This window comes from Ctenocephalides felis, unplaced genomic scaffold (assembly GCF_003426905.1).
Source record: "Ctenocephalides felis isolate EL2017-DRISC unplaced genomic scaffold, ASM342690v1 CF-g0.4_SCAFFOLD_01492, whole genome shotgun sequence".
NCBI classification, from domain to species: Eukaryota; Metazoa; Arthropoda; class Insecta; order Siphonaptera; family Pulicidae; genus Ctenocephalides; species Ctenocephalides felis.
The window spans coordinates 21,102,384-21,118,816 of NW_020537646.1; the positions used below are offsets into that span (position 1 = coordinate 21,102,384).

The 16,433-nt window shown below is 27.8% G+C and overlaps 4 protein-coding genes across 4 annotated transcripts; 3 read left to right on the forward strand and 1 right to left on the reverse strand.

The window, feature by feature from the left end:
• Window positions 1-6,601: 6,601 nt before the first annotated feature.
• Window positions 6,602-7,741, forward strand: LOC113371007. Its single transcript, XM_026611663.1, has 4 exons — window positions 6,602-6,750; window positions 6,810-7,015; window positions 7,391-7,464; window positions 7,526-7,741. The coding sequence occupies exons 1-4, from the start codon at window positions 6,602-6,604 to the stop codon at window positions 7,739-7,741; spliced, it is 645 nt and encodes a 214-aa protein (XP_026467448.1).
• Window positions 7,742-7,853: 112 nt separating this feature from the next.
• Window positions 7,854-9,792, reverse strand: LOC113370067 (rab-like protein 3). The gene is made up of 5 exons (XM_026610728.1): window positions 9,629-9,792; window positions 8,935-9,144; window positions 8,549-8,694; window positions 8,401-8,482; window positions 7,854-8,126 (listed from the first exon to the last, which is right to left on the reverse strand). The coding sequence occupies exons 1-5, from the start codon at window positions 9,678-9,680 to the stop codon at window positions 7,864-7,866; spliced, it is 753 nt and encodes a 250-aa protein (XP_026466513.1). The 5' UTR covers window positions 9,681-9,792; the 3' UTR covers window positions 7,854-7,863.
• On the forward strand, window positions 9,563-12,195 carry LOC113370066 (general transcription factor IIE subunit 1-like). The gene is made up of 9 exons (XM_026610727.1): window positions 9,563-9,698; window positions 9,803-9,993; window positions 10,074-10,190; window positions 10,460-10,638; window positions 10,698-10,924; window positions 10,992-11,184; window positions 11,407-11,539; window positions 11,727-11,831; window positions 11,908-12,195. Exons 2-9 carry the CDS (start codon window positions 9,870-9,872, stop codon window positions 12,084-12,086), a joined length of 1,257 nt encoding a protein of 418 aa, XP_026466512.1. The 5' UTR covers window positions 9,563-9,698; window positions 9,803-9,869; the 3' UTR covers window positions 12,087-12,195.
• Window positions 12,196-12,759: 564 nt separating this feature from the next.
• On the forward strand, window positions 12,760-16,204 carry LOC113370065 (transcription initiation factor TFIID subunit 6-like). Its single transcript, XM_026610726.1, has 10 exons — window positions 12,760-13,087; window positions 13,160-13,393; window positions 13,563-13,787; window positions 13,858-14,025; window positions 14,209-14,475; window positions 14,548-14,732; window positions 14,807-14,959; window positions 15,067-15,251; window positions 15,750-16,015; window positions 16,085-16,204. Exons 1-10 carry the CDS (start codon window positions 12,851-12,853, stop codon window positions 16,175-16,177), a joined length of 2,013 nt encoding a protein of 670 aa, XP_026466511.1. The 5' UTR covers window positions 12,760-12,850; the 3' UTR covers window positions 16,178-16,204.
• The last annotated feature ends 229 nt before the right edge of the window (window positions 16,205-16,433 follow it).

Sequence of the window (16,433 nt, forward strand, 5' to 3'; positions counted from 1 at the left end):
TATACAATTTATTAGCAAAATTTAGCAATTTGGCTAATATAAAGAATCGTAAGTGAGTTGAAAGATTAAGAAAAATATGTTCTTCAGATCTCGAGCCATCTTAATATGACAAATTTGTGCACTTCCAAGCTCATGGCGCAGAAAAAATTAATTAGTGACGCATGGCATTGTGCCTTACGACAAATTACATTTTATAAAAATTTATTGAAAATAATAAACATTGACTTTAAAAAACTTTTTTTTTATATTTCGAAATTTTTGAAAATTATTAAGTTTCATTTATTAAACTTATTAAAATTAAATTTTATTTGTATAATTTGATTTCTATTGATAGCGAGACGTGCTGATTAGTTATTGGCCAAGACGGGTCCAACTGTTTCGGAAATACGGCCAAAATGCCAAAAATAATAATTCATTTCTTGAGAAATGAAACGTCCAATATCATTAAAAGAAATTTACATATATGGAGACAAAATGGAGAACTGATTAAATTTGTGGGAGGCAGGTCTAGCGGTTTCGGTGATCTAATAAAAAAATTTGAAAGAGAAACATTTGGCGGTCAAAAATGATCATTAGCCATATGCACATCAAATTATCAGATATTTTAATAATATAAATTTTGGTTACATTTCTATGGGTTCTGTAAAATTATTTATCTGTTATTCTGCGCGAGGCGGCGCTTACGCGCTTCTTCATTTTGTCTGCTAAGGCAGGCCGATCGCTTTAATTTTTTTTTTTAATATTAATTTTTGGTACGGTTTCAGCAATTTATCTTGAGGCACGATGCCAAGCACCACTATTTACACTATGTAATGCGTAATAAATGTTCTGCAATCAAATAGTTATTTTAATTCTAGAAAAATGATATATATAAACTGATTTAAGTAAAAATTTAGGGAAGGGGCGGCATTTTTGTCAGTGCCCAGGGCGCCAAATTTTTAAATCCGGCCCTGTCTGTAACCGTAAATAACATTTCTAGGGCCACAGTCAAAAATAATGTCACAATTGCTTTATTTTAAGAAGGTTTTAAAAAAAATGCACTAAAGATTGTTGGCAAGTTTCACAAGAAATAAAATACTTAATAGTTTCATAGAGCTTACTTGTACAACCAACATTTGAACGGATTATGAATAAATAGCAAAAATGTCATTTTTAGTTTTTATTTTTTTAAACAATTTTATTATTATAGAAATATGAATTATTGAACAATTTTACAATCCTAACTAAATGCGCGAACTTTTGATGAATTTGCCAATAAACTTTTATTACATTTTTTTAAAGGATGGTCTTTCATGGTCGAATAGTTTTGAAAATTTTAAATTTTTGGTTTAATAAATAGTCTTAATTCTAGAAATCTTGGAAGAAAGGTGTCAATGTTTTTTGCGTCTACTGATCCAAAGATTAATTGAAAAAAAAATTAATAAAAATTGAACAAAAAAAAACAAAAATATTTACAGTTTTACGAATAGTCGAATATTATAGGTTGCACTGAAAAAATCATAATTTTCACACTACAAAGATTTGTTTTTCTCATTAGTTACGATCGTTGACGTTGGGTTCTTAGATATCCTGTAATATTTAATCAATTTTAATAAAAAAAATTTTTTAGCATCTGGTGTTCCTCTAACGCCATCAACAACCGAGGAAAGCGTGGCGGCTAGCAGCAGTGCTCAAGGAAGCTCTCGTGAGCCTCTGCTCAAAACTCCAGGTTTGGCTGAATCTGAAGACTCTAACTTGCCTTTGGTATCGTCAGCAAAGAACCATCGAAATGGTCAACCCAGGATACTGCCCCATTTACCCGGTATCATTCCTCTTAATGGACACAACCAACCATCTGGATGGCTGTGATGGAAGCCCGTCGTTTTGCGTCGACTGCGCTTTCCTGACCTAGTATATGGTATAGAATTCTTGTTTTAATACGAATTTAGTAAAATAATTTGGATAAAAAAATACTGATTAATTTTTGGCATTTTGATAATAGATGTTGTACCTTTTATTTTTAATTTAAACGACAATAATAATAAATATTAATATCATTTGAACTATTTTCATTAAAAAGTCTGATTAGCTAAATTTATTGAATATTGTAATATTCTTTATAAGTACTTGGAAAGCTGCTAGAACCAACTAGGAAAGTCGCTAGTTTTATTTCATATAAATATGATTATTATATTTATTTCATATATAGTATTTAGTTACACAGACTCATTGCCTATGAAAGTTATTACTTTTGTGATAAAATTTGTTAATTAAATTGCCAAAAATTATTCAGTATTTTTCATCAATATCGTAAACTTCTCTAATATTATACATTATCTAAGTATATGACCAAAATAAAAAAGATGGTATCAGTACAAGTCATTTAAGATGGTTAACAAGAAAATTCTTTGACAATTATTAGCTTTTTTAGTTGAAGTTATAAAAATCGCAATATGATTTATTACAGAGTAATGTTTCCGATGTAGACAGAAAAAATATCGATTTTTATCTTATATCTTTAAAACAAATCTTCTTGCAATAAAATTGTGAAATTGAGATAAAAATATTCCTGCCAAAAGCAATTGCTTAAATGATTAATTTATTACACATTTTACGAAATGAATGAAGGTATTTAATTTGTATAAATTACTATTTGATCAAATTACTATTTTAACAACTTGTAGCATGATAAAGAGATGCATTATTTAATATCCAAAAATGATATCAAATATAATTTAATATCTCTGAATTTGATATTTTTTCAAAGTCACAATTAATAGCATCAATTGATATTATTACCAGAAACACAACACAGATATTTATTTCTGGTAAATTAATTTTGTGGTCCTAAAAGGCAGTTTGTGATAAATTTCTTTGTATTCCTTGTAATTATAAATTAACTTCTTTTAAGCAGATTTTTTATACAACTTAGCTTACAAACACGATAAATAAGATGAGCAAATGAGCTTGAGCTGATTCCACAAATATATCTGCGTTTTACAGGCAAGAAAATCGCGAAAAAATAGAACAATAGTAATAATAATTCTGACAGACTATTTTTGAAAATGATATTAACAAACCAATAAATTAAGTCAGTAAATAAATGTAATAAATAAAACAATAGCACAAATATAATAAAATAAAATATAGTAATATAGTATAGATAATATATGCTTGGATTAATTTTAAGTGTGTTAACCAGTGTGTTACTAAATACGGGATTAGTTTTATTTAATAAAAATTCAAATATAATTCGGCATTTATTACATATAAAATTTTGTTTAAAAAATCATTAATTGTGAATCATTTAGCAATTAAAACCTTTGAAATATCGGTAAAAAAATTACTTTAGTAAATAAAATGTAGTAATAAGCGAATAAATTTGAAAACGTTGTGAACAATTTATTAACACTTAAATTCTTCTGTTTTCATTTTTTATTCAATTATCGAAAAAATAAATTGTATATTTCACCTTACTTATGGAATATTTTTACTTAAGTTACAAATTTATTTTACTTACGTTACATATTTATGAAAAAATTTCGAATTTAATTCAATATTTAAGTCATTCAAAATTGTAACGGATGACTTATCGTACGTCCTATGGATGAATAATTTGAACTTAGATGAAGCAAAATTCTGAATTTTGCAAATATTAATAATTATTATTATGCATGATAACATAAAATCTGCCATTTTGTATTTAACGATAAATGTTGTTGGATATAAAGCCCTATATGTGTTGTTGTAGAGATCTAATGTTTATATTAGAGTGAATCACCGGTTTATAAATGATATTATTTTGTAGAAAAATGGAAATATGAAAACAAATATATTGGATAGAAAGTGTATGAAATTAGAAATAAAATCTTACATGTACATGTTCCCCATATCACTTAACCCGCTCTCACACTAGTTGGCATAAGGCATTTAATTAAGTAAAAAAACATAAAAATGATTATTAGGAATAATATTATGCATATTTTTATTACTTAATTTTAGGATTAATTTTATTAAGATTAATATTAAGTTTCAACAGCATTTGGCAACTGTGTGATCGTTTATAATACCAAATTAATTTAATTATATTACAAAATTGATACATATGAATAAGAAAATTCAAACCACGTCGGCAGTATTGAAATATTTTTTTTTTATATATACTAAATTTAACGCTTTTATAATTTATTAGCAAAATAAAATAAAATTACGCGCTTATAGGGTTTGTTCTACGCACCTGAAGTACATCATTATCCATAAAATACTTTGGTATTTGTTTGATCTTATAAAAAAATATAACATTTATTAGTTAAGAAGTGGAATACAAAATATGTTTTAAATTATTATTTAATGTTGATCTGGTATATTCATAATACATTTTTCTTCTTTAAAATATACTTACATTACAAAGTAATGTTGTATATTGCCTTAAATCCTGGCAATTGTCACATACTTTTATATTGGCCTTTTTGATTTGGTTAATTCGTGTGAGAACGGTTTTAAAATCTATAGTAAAATAAATTGTTAATATTATATATAATTGTCTTACCTTTCAATAAATTGCAAATTGAAAGCCAAGACCTCGCTTATTTCTTGAATTAATTCTTAAATTAATATCATTGAAAAAATTTTCATCTGAATCTTTTACCATATTGATTGTATAATGATTTGATGATTGTACTTCATATTAATAGGTATGTTGGCATCATATTAACAATATATTGTTAACATATCTTTGAATCTAAGAATTAAACTATATTATAATAAATAATAAAAATATCACCAAGTGCTGTATATCAACTCCTACAATATAAAGATAAATGTACTAGATATTAATAAGATATCGCACCAATTCTTGCTATTTAAAATCATTTAGTAAATCATTTTAATCTGTCATAAAATTTAATTTATTTTTGTAATAATAATATCAAAGGCATGAGAATTTCAATACCGTAAATTGATTTAACAAAACATCAAAATGTAATAAAATTTGTGCTATTGTAATTTCATATAATATGCAAATAATCACGATAGTAATTTGAAAATATCATTTATTATGGTTTAGTGGTTATAAATTAGGCACGATAACTTTAATGAATATTGGGGGCCTTATTACTTGTCATCATGAATGGACTTAATTACTTAATTTGTATATTTTGAAGAACTCAATATATTCATTAAATTGCAGAAAATTAAATCGAAATTAAATACGCTTATAAATAATTTCTATTTATGTTTAACTTTTTAAATTGTTTGATTGATTTATTGTGATTTATTCCTAGAAGATAATATTACTTTATTGATTATAGTCATACGCTCATGCTATTAAAATTGTTAGAACGGCATAAAATGTTTACTTTATGGCAATATGTATTTTAAATAAATATGTAATATCGTTATTTTTTGTGAAATTATTCAATAAGCAACCGCTCAGTACAGAGTTGAAATTGTTTTCATCCGCTTTTATTTGATAAAGAAGAATAAGAACAACTTTATTCATTGCACAACTAGATCTATCTAATGTAATACTAAACAAAATTATGTATGAACCAAATTGCAGCATCAATTATTTATTTTTCATCTTATTATTTTAAAGTCCACAGGGTAGCCCCAAGAGGACTTAAAAATGCAATCGAAAAAATATTATTATAAATACGAACTATTCAATTCTAAATAATCAATAACACTGAAAAGTAATAAATGAAAAAAAAACGAACAAAAAAGCTTGTTGAAATTGTTGAAAGCAGAGTTGAAATTGTTTTCATCCGCTTTTATTTGATAAAGAAGAATAAGAACAACTTTATTCATTGCACAACTAGATCTATCTAATGTAATACTAAACAAAATTATGTATGAACCAAATTGCAGCATCAATTATTTATTTTTCATCTTATTATTTTAAAGTCCACAGGGTAGCCCAAGAGGACTAAAAATGCAATCGAAAAAATATTATTATAAATACGAACTATTCAATTCTAAATAATCAATAACACTGAAAAGTAATAAATGAAAAAAAAAACGAACAAAAAAGCTAGTAAACTAATGATGCGCTATTATTTTAAAATATGCAACAGGTTAATATTGATTTTGAGTATTCGATCTTAATGAAAAACTATCTCCAATAGACTATTTCTAGTATATTTCTTAAATATTAATTAATATTTTGAAATGAGTCAATAGGGACATTTTTTATCTCCAAAACGTGATAAATTATATAAATTTTCATACAATTTATTTATTTAAATTCATGTATTGTACGCAACTAGACAAGTTCATAATAATTCCGCTGGCGGCGCTAGTATAGATCCGAACATAATGTCCAATCTTTATAAAGAAGTCACTATGGAATGTCTTGAAATCACTCAATCTATTAAAAGTTATTACTGGCTGTCTATGGTAGTTACGCTTTGACAGTTTGGCTGTCATTATTGTTATTGTTGCACAATGTGTCAAGTGTTATTAAGAAACGAAATTTAAATAAGGGTAAAAATAATAATGAAGTAACTAATCGTGCTTTTAAAATGCCAGCATGTTTGAATAACTATGGATTACCTTTATAAATGCAATATTACTTTATAAACTGAAGTGAATTCATAAAAATTTATTTATACATAAAAGTAACATGCGATTATACTTTAAACATGCAGTTTTATGTTTATTTGTGGTTTTATTTATCATTTTAATATACAGATGTTTTTACAATGATAATCGTAAAAAACAGTGCTTACAAAGTGAAGCATTCATTAATAGTTTGAACTCATTAGTTTCAAGGTAATAAAATGTCAATATATTTTGTTATTAATATACATGATTAATTCTTACTATTTCAGAGTACATGAAATATTGGATCATTTAAATATTATACATTTTCTATGCTATAAAACTCTTTGGGGGCAAATACAACATTCAAATTTATTTCCTTGGGCAGAGAAAGCTGAAATATGTCTCAAATTAGAAGTAAACGAAAAAATAAATGATACTGTACTGATGATCTTTGAAAAATCAAATTTGCATGTCCAATACAGCTCAGCGGAAGGTATTTTTTGCTTGCAATTTTATTTCCATTAATCAATAGCAATATTAATTCATTCTACAATTGACCTGTATTCTGTTTGCATTGATTCTCTTTTCATTTATTTTGAATTCTATTCTATTCATTGATAATTTTATTGTTATTAATATTTTATATAAACTATATTTTTTATAGTTTCATTTACTTCTTATGAATTTATGTATTCCATATGAAGATTTACAATAATGTATATAAATATCAAAGAATTTTGAGTCCAAAATAATTGCTGTATAATTTTGATATATCATACAATTTATTTCAATTTCAAATAATTATAATTTATTAGCTTTTATTAAATATAAAAAACAATATTTCCTAACCACTTTACAAATTTTCTAGGCAAGTTTATAATATCAGATACTTTAAAACCTGGAGCGATATTGGAAATATTTATTTTCAAAGATAGCAAGAAGGTACATGATCAGAACATCAAACTATGCTTAATGTTTAATAAATAACTTAATTTTGTTGTAGGTAAATATGCTACATCGCACAGGCTGGAAACATTTGATACTTCCACCAAATTGTGAGTGGGAATCTTTAGATTGTTTTCCAGCATATTTGGTGGAACCCCCTTTATCTCATGGAATGCTAGGAAAATCTATGGTTCCTATTCCAAGAGGAGGTATTGAAATACAAAAATATCATTATAAATATACTTGGTGGAAAAAAATGGAAAGGCCTTGTTAGATTCATCTTATTTTAATATAACATCTCTATATAATATATAAATATATATTCAATTATATGTTTATATATAAATATTTGCATGTATGTACCTACATATATTAAATTATGATTTTATTAGATCCTTATTCCATATGATAAAATTTTGGTGTTAAAGGATTGTGATAACCTTGTTCCATTGTTATTGGAGAATAAGCTCCAGCTGTTCGATCGACAATTGGTGTCACTGCAAACATTTTTTTTCTGTTGATAGCATCACGGCTGTAATAACGACGTTCTATAACTTTATCAAAAAATCTGCTTAATTTAACGGCTGTAGTAGAACCAGCTGCCAAACTTTTACTTTGATGACAATTGACATGAATCTCATCAGCCCCACATTGATCCGCTGTAGAGTAGTTTCAGAGAAAATAAATCAATTAATATAAAAACAAATCATTTTGATAATATGTTACTATGATAATATGAAAAGTCACTGCCAACTTCATTAATAATTCAATTCAATTTATATATTTTTATGCAAGTATGTTCATGAATTTGATTCATGCTCATTTGTAATAATAATAATAATATAAATACAAATGCCATAAGCTTTCAAAATAATTGTTTCATGCATTCATTTATAGATTTAAAATTGTAATAACATTTTGAATGATACATACCTATATTACTGATTGATTTTATTTTAGCCTTATGTTTTTCTTCTGCTAGATCTAACTTAGTCCCGACAACAAAAATTGGGATCTTGAATGCATATGAATATAAAATGATTGTCATGTATTCAAAATATGTTATAAGCAATAAATGTACCTGATTTGAACCGATGAATTGTTCTGGATCATAGTCTTCTGATGCACTTTTCCCTAAATTAGCTTCCTTGTTTAAAATTTCAGACAACCACTTCTGTAGATTTTGTTCACTTTTTCGGTTAGTAAGATCGTGCACAAGTATGATACCTGAAGTAGAAGACATACACAACTTTTATAAATGGAACTTTAATTAAAAAGAATGATAATTATAGCAATATAAAATCTTGAAATTGATGAACCCATTTTGGAGAACATGCCAAGAGCCAAATTTACATTCAAATAGACACCAGCACATACTATTATCTACTCTGGTAAAAGGCAAACTTTTCTAATTGGAAGTTAAAAAATGTTTTTGTAAAGGTGGTACATATTATTAATTGTACAAACCATGAGTTGGTTGATAGAATACATCTCTTGTATTTTTATGACTTATTGATCCGCCTATATCCCATAACTCTACAAAAAATGTGCTTTGGGCTTGTGTACCCTCTTTGTATTCATGTAGTTTCACTTCTAGAGAGCATCCAATGGTCCAGCCAGGTGAGATCAAAGGCTCACCTTGAGTTATCAAATGAGTTAAAGATGATTTACCCACACCTATAAACAAACTCTATTTTTATATATGATTAAAATCTCTGTACTATGTGCCTATATATGTAAAATTTATAATAGTTATATAACTGTTCATTTCATTTTATCTACATAATATTTTCCAGTTTCTTTAGTATATTATTGCTATTACTCATAAAAAATACCAAGCATTTTGAATTTGCGACTGTTTCATCTTGCATTATGCAATTAAATGATTCATAAAGAAATTAACAAAAAAAAAATAGGGGAATGTATGACAAAGCAATATATACACAATAAATTAAAAAGTCATCAGTTCGTAGTGTTATTTTCAAATTCAGTTTCAAATTTAATTATTAAAGATCAGTAAAAGAATAGGTCTACATTGATAGCATTCAAATATAACGTTCACTTTGCAGTTGGTACTATGTAATTTGTGTCATTGGTTGAGTTTATTTTAAAGTGCTTGTAAATATAAAGACCGTTTTTATAATGAATATTTTTTACTCACCTGAATCTCCAGCTACAATTACTTTGACTTTATTAATTGCAGCCATTGGCATGAAATAATTAAAGTATTTGTGAGTTTAATTACTATTATTGTGATAAAGTTTTAGAAGTAATCTAATGCATCATATACATCTTCAGAACGATTTTTTCACCATTAACACAATTTTATTTTCAGGGCAAGGTCTGATATGTTAAAACTTGTATAGAATTTATTTTTTATTGACACATATATAAATATAAATATGTCAGAGGAACGTTATGTTACTGAAGTACCAAGCAGCCTAAAGCAGTTGGCAAGACTGGTAGTACGCGGGTTTTACAGTATTGAAGATGCCCTTATAATTGATATGCTTGTGCGAAATCCCTGTTAGTACCATAATTAAGTAATAAATTAAACTATAATCAATATTTTATTTACATAATTAACTGACTTATTAATCTGTTAGGTATGAAAGAAGATGACATATGTGAATTACTCAAGTTTGAAAGAAAAATGTTAAGAGCTCGTATCGCCACTCTAAAATCAGACAAATTTATACAAGTTCGGTTAAAAATGGAAACAGGTTCTATTCTAATTTATTATTATGCATGTGAATTAAGCTTGTTGGCCATAGAACAGCGTTTTTTGAATATCATATGAATTTAAATTTTGTGAATTTTGTAATTTTAATGCTTTCTGATATCATTCTATAAATTGGAGACTTTATATTATGCTTTTAAAGTATTATTATATGAAAGTTGAATTGTTGAGTAATATTTATTGCACTTTACACTGAATAACAATTATTTTCACTTATATACCAGTACTTAATTTTTGTTTTTTTTTACATAGGGATTGATGGAAAAGCTCAAAAAGTGAATTATTATTTTATCAATTATAAAACATTTGTGAATGTTGTAAAATACAAATTAGATTTAATGAGAAAGAGAATGGAAACTGAAGAAAGAGATGCCACAAGTCGTGCTAGCTTTAAATGTCTTGGTTGTGACAAAACATTCACAGACTTAGAGGTAACACATTCAGTATCATTCTCCTCATTTCAATGTATTTTAATATGGCTTTGATTTAGGCAGATCAACTTTTTAACTTTGCAACCTCAGAATTTTGCTGCACATTTTGTAACAGTGCAGTTGAAGAAGATTTATCAGCACTTCCAAAAAAAGATTCAAGACTTCTATTGGCAAAGTTCAATGAACAATTAGAACCCTTATATATGTTACTAAGACAAGTTGAGGGACTGAAACTTGCGCCTGAAATATTGGAACCTGAGCCAGTTGATATAAATACTATTAGAGGGTATTGTGTACAACAAATTATTGTCCAGATATATGTGTTGCTATTGTAATTGTCAATCAATTTTCAGTATAACTTCAACACACCCATCTGACCGAAATGCAGGAGAACCTTGGTCAGGAGAAGCAACTAGAGGTCTTGGTTTTGCTGTTGAAGAAGCTCGTGTTGATATTAGTATTGGAGATAATGTTGTAGATACTAATACAGCAGCTAGAAAGGATCGCCCAATATGGATGACTGAAAGTACTGTTGTAAGCGCACAGGTATAATTGATATGTAATTAATTATTCATAAATTTATTATATAATTAGTAATGGATATACTACCATTACCTTATCTCTTTTATCTAAGATACTGACCTATAATTTCTTAGTTATAACTTCATATCATATGTTTATATTTATTGAAAATATTGAAAATGGCTTGAAATGTGGAGATAATATAATTCTTGTTTGCAATTATTTCAACCCATTACTTTTCTTTAGGCTGAAAAACTACCAGAAGTTGCTCCAGAACCGGTGAATATTGCTACAAATAATGCGAAAGCAGCTAAGAAGGTTGAAAATGATATTATGTCCGTACTGTTGCAACATGAAAAACAAAGTGGAAATGGCTCAGGTACATAAATTATAAGACAATACTACATTTGCACAAAGTTTTATTATATATTTTAAATTAATAGTAATGCTTCGTTTATATATTAGATACTAATATTTAGAAGATCTTTTTTTTTAATCTAGTAGAATTATTTCCAAAATTAGAGGAATATACAAATCACCAACTAAAAAGTTTCAAATATTTTTAGGAAATGCAACAGAGAATGCTGTTAAAGGACTTGGAGTTAACAATGAATCATCAGATTCAAGTGCTGATGAATCTGAATATAAAGATATCGATAACACATTTATCCGTAAGCTGTTTTTTATTGAAATAATTCGTAAACTATTTTTATAAATGGCATTTTTTATGCTTTATGTAATTTTCAGCTGACGTTGGCACAATGGATTCAGAATCAGATGATAACATACCCACAGTAACAGTTGGAGGTAAAACGATAGAATTAAGTGATGTAACCGATGAAATTATTGCTTCCATGACACCTCAGGAGAAGGAAACATACATTCAAGTTTATCAAGAAAATTATAGCCACATATACGATTGCTAATTTTATTCTATTAGTGATTATTCTTGTGTATGTATCTGTACATGCATATAACTTCATATATATAATATATATAATGGCTGGAGTATATATTTATATAATAAAAAAATAAGGAGAATATTTATTTTTAATTTGCAATACTTTTTTGTATCGTATATTATATTATATTGTTTGTCATTGTCTGTGACATCCACCAAATATTATATACAAACTTTGAATAATTATATACTAATATTGTTAGGGACATACAATATCATGAACCCCCATTATCATTTGGAGGACATTTCGGTTGTATTTTGGGACATTTTGGGTGATACGTTTAGAAACATTTTGAGAATCACTGGTCTGGTATCTTTACTTTCATATGCACTCTAATAAAAATTTGATCTTTTTTAATGGACTCTAATAAGAATCTAATCTTGTGGTTTCTCATAATCAAGTATTTAAACCAGCAAGTTTACAGAAATATCACTAGATGTAGTAACTAGATCAGTTTATTTTTTATTACTGGTTAATTTCATGTTGACATATAAAATCTAAAAGCTATGTTTATGTTTATATTCCAAAATCCTAGACAATATAATAAAAATATAGTACAATAATATAGTGTTACGAATATCAAGTAACAAAAAAAATTACATACTAATATTATTATTGCACCAAATGATAAATAAATGACATTAGTACCCCGCTTGTGTAAATATAGTTTGGTTAAGAAAGAGTTATAATTATATATAGAAGTTATATAATTTGATAAAATAATAAATATGAATGACTCCGAGTTGGCTTACGGAACCACATTATCAACTGAATCCATGAAAGTTATTGCTGAAAGTATAGGTGTAGGATCGTTGGCTGATGATGTAGCTAAAGAATTGTCAGATGAAGTATCTTTTAGGTTAAAAGAAATTATACAAGACTCTATTAAATTCATGCATCATTCCAAACGGCAAAAATTATGTACATCAGATGTTGATCATGCATTGAGGATAAAGAATATAGAGGCAAGATTAATTTAATATTTTTTTGCCATTTCATAATTAATCTTTTATCACAATTAAATATTTCTCTTGCAGCCCCAGTATGGTTTCGTTCAACAAGACTTCACACCATTCAGATTTGCGTCTGGTGGTGGTCGTGAGCTTCATTTCATAGAGGAAAAAGAATTAGATATATCTGATATTTTGTCAGCTGCCGCACCAAAGTTACCACTTGAAGTGTCATTACGTGCACATTGGTTGTCTGTTGATGGAGTTCAACCAACTATTCCTGAAAATCCTCCGCCTCAGTCTAAAGAGTCTCAAAAACTGGTAACTATTAATTTCTTTTAGATATTTTAGATAAAGTTTTTATCTGTATTGTTTCGAATAGCATATTTTTGGTATATTTCATCATTCTGTTCAGATATAAGTTCTCTAGACAACAGTTGCCAATTTAATGAATCATTTCGGTGTATGTGTAACTATCTTTTTACTTTAGGATTCTGTGGACCCAGTTGCTAAATTATCTAAAGCTTCTGGAAAAGATAAAGATATGGCTGGTAAGCCAACAACTGGAAAGTTACAAAAACTTAGAAATGTAGAAACGGTGCATGTAAAACAGTTGGCAACACATGAATTATCTGTTGAACAGCAATTATATTACAAGGAAATAACTGAAGCTTGTGTTGGAAGTGATGAAACTCGAAGAGCTGAAGCGTTACAAGTAACAATACAGAATTGTTTAATAAATTCTTATTTAGTTCTCAAATTGTTAATTATAAATAATATTTTAGTCTTTAGCATGTGATCCTGGACTTCATGAGATGCTTCCAAGGATGTGTACATTTATTGCAGAAGGTGTTAAAGTCAACGTTGTTCAAAACAATTTGGCATTACTAATATATCTCATGAGAATGGTTAAGGCGCTTCTAGATAATCCAGCTCTTTATCTGGAAAAATATGTAAGTATTGTTGTTTTTAGATCAATTATGTTTTGTCTATCAAAGTAATATCCTATTTACACATTTTCAATTAATATCATAATTTAAGGTGTTTCTATTTTTTGAGGAAGAAAAATATTAACAATTCGCATTATAAATTATGGTTGAAGTTAGTGATATATTTTAACCGGTTGTTTCTTTTAGCTTCATGAATTGATTCCATGTGTTTCAACATGCATAGTTTCTAAGCAACTATGTATGCGGCCTGAATTAGACAATCATTGGGCTTTGAGAGATTTTGCAGCTCGTCTTATGGCACAAATATGCAAAAATTTCAATACAACTACAAATACTGTGCAAACAAGAGTTACAAGATTGTTTTGTAAAGCGTTGCAGGATAATAAAACTCCTTTGGCATCTCTTTATGGTGCAATTGAAGGTCTTTCAGAACTGGGAAGTGAAGTTGTGAAAGTAATGTGAAAAAATATTAAATGTGCATAATGAATGATAAGATATTTAATCTTGTTTTTACTACATTTACAGGTATTTATAATACCAAAAATCTTAGAAATATCAGAAAAAATTGAAACTTGCTTTCAACCTAATCAAGGTGGTCAAAACAATGCAGACAAAATTGCTGGTGACAGGATAAAACAATTAGTAACTAAAACAGCTGCCCCAGTTATTAAAATGATTAGAAATCCTCCAGACATAGTTGAAGAATACAAGTATTGTTTATTTTCTTATTATTGCTGATTTTTAGAAGAATTTAACAGAAATAGTTTTTTTTTTTTTTTTGCAGAAATGATTATGGTTACTTAGGCCCTGCTCTGCATTCAGCTGTCCACAAAGCTAGATCTTCTGTAACTGTAGCAAATGTAGCACCACCAACATGCACCGGATCTAGCGGTGTTTCTATTATACCTAACACACCATGTCCTACATCAGGAATAAGGTACTTTATACTTTAAAAAAAAAATCATATATTGAATGCTTTGTATTGTTTTGGGTCTTGAACATTAACAAATCAGATTCTTTAAGCTATTATTTTTGATCATCTAGATCATTGCCATCTTCTGGATCATCTAATCTTGGAAATCTAGCTTCACCCCAAGCACCTGGTACCCCAAGATCAGTGTTGGTTGGAAGTGGTGGTTCTGCATCGAGTCAAATAATAAGAACACCTGGACAAAGTCAACAAAAATATGTTATTGTGGCACAATCAAGACCACAAACACCTTCATCCGGTGAGAATGATATTTATTAACAATTTATATAAGATTAATAAATATCATAATAATTTGTTTAATAAATAAGCTTTTAATGTATCGACTGACAACTATTCGATGCATACATTGTTACATTTGAAAAATGATTTAAGAGAAATGCCTAATTAATATCTCTCAACAGTAGTTTACAGGGGTAATATCTCACTTCCGACCCTCAACAATCCTCTGCTCCTTCCTGGAATGCCTGGATCAGTTTGTATTCAAGCACCCTCAATACTTACAAAACCTAGAATTCCAATTCCTAGAAATGCAACTTTGCCTATTTGCTTCCCTATATCCAAAAAAGACTGAATGAATAAACAAGGAAAGTATGAAATATGTTAGTTATAGTTGAAACGAAGAAATATTACCAGATTATTACTTATAATTAGTTTTTCAGCTAAATTTTTGTTTTTACTAGCATTATCATCAATATTTGTAGTTATGTTTACTAATGATTTATATCTTTTTATTCAGGAAATGTTCAGTCTCAGACACCTACTAACACTCCTTCACCAGGTGTAGTAAAGTATGGGTCAAATCTTTCGAATCAGATTCAACAAATGCAGCCAGTGACACAAAATATACAAACAGTACAAAGCCAACAAAGTCCTGCCATTCAACATACTCAACAACATACTTTAGTGCAAATGCAACAACAGGCAAATCAAAATACAAGCCAAAAAACACCAAAATTAGTAATGGTTAGTCACTCTGGACAAAGTTCTCCATCTGTAAGCCAGGTACATGCGCACATGCATAATTGAAAAAAAAAAAGAATAAGAATATTTATGGAGAATTTTTTGTTGTAGGCTCCTGCATCAGTAGTGCCCAAACCAATCTTTATTGGTCAAGGCAGTGCTCCTCCTCCACCTGAACTAGATGATCTTTCGCATTTAGCTTAATTTTTCCTTCAAGAATTAATTCCAGATAAATATATTATATATCAATTATACAAATTTTTATAATGTGTTCAAGTTAAAATAAAAATTAAAAAAAATATCTATCTTTCTGTTTATAAGGAACGCAATCATAAAAATTTGTTTGAAATGCTCATGCAAAAGTGTTTAAAAAAACTTATTTATTTATTTATTGTTATGCTGATCTTATCAGTTTAATGCAAACTTTGGAACTGTTTCAATAAGAATAATATCATAATAG

Bases quoted from the DNA above. Each gene is read 5' to 3' on its own strand.
- LOC113371007 (XM_026611663.1), top strand. From the start codon at position 6,602: ATGCGATTATACTTTAAACATGCAGTTTTATGTTTATTTGTGGTTTTA. The intron at 6,751-6,809 runs GTAATAAAATGT...TTACTATTTCAG, and splicing joins TTGAACTCATTAGTTTCAAG to AGTACATGAAATATTGGATC. The intron at 7,465-7,525 runs GTACATGATCAG...ATTTTGTTGTAG, and splicing joins TTTTCAAAGATAGCAAGAAG to GTAAATATGCTACATCGCAC.
- LOC113370067 (XM_026610728.1), bottom strand. From the start codon at position 9,680: ATGCCAATGGCTGCAATTAATAAAGTCAAAGTAATTGTAGCTGGAGAT. The intron at 8,483-8,548 runs GTACATTTATTG...TATGCATTCAAG, and splicing joins AATTCATCGGTTCAAATCAG to ATCCCAATTTTTGTTGTCGG. The intron at 8,127-8,400 runs GTATGTATCATT...ACTACTCTACAG, and splicing joins AAAATCAATCAGTAATATAG to CGGATCAATGTGGGGCTGAT.
- LOC113370066 (XM_026610727.1), top strand. From the start codon at position 9,870: ATGTCAGAGGAACGTTATGTTACTGAAGTACCAAGCAGCCTAAAGCAG. The intron at 10,639-10,697 runs GTAACACATTCA...GCTTTGATTTAG, and splicing joins AAACATTCACAGACTTAGAG to GCAGATCAACTTTTTAACTT. The intron at 11,540-11,726 runs GTACATAAATTA...AAATATTTTTAG, and splicing joins ACAAAGTGGAAATGGCTCAG to GAAATGCAACAGAGAATGCT.
- LOC113370065 (XM_026610726.1), top strand. From the start codon at position 12,851: ATGAATGACTCCGAGTTGGCTTACGGAACCACATTATCAACTGAATCC. The intron at 13,394-13,562 runs GTAACTATTAAT...TTTTTACTTTAG, and splicing joins CTAAAGAGTCTCAAAAACTG to GATTCTGTGGACCCAGTTGC. The intron at 14,733-14,806 runs GTATTGTTTATT...TTTTTTTTGCAG, and splicing joins GACATAGTTGAAGAATACAA to AAATGATTATGGTTACTTAG.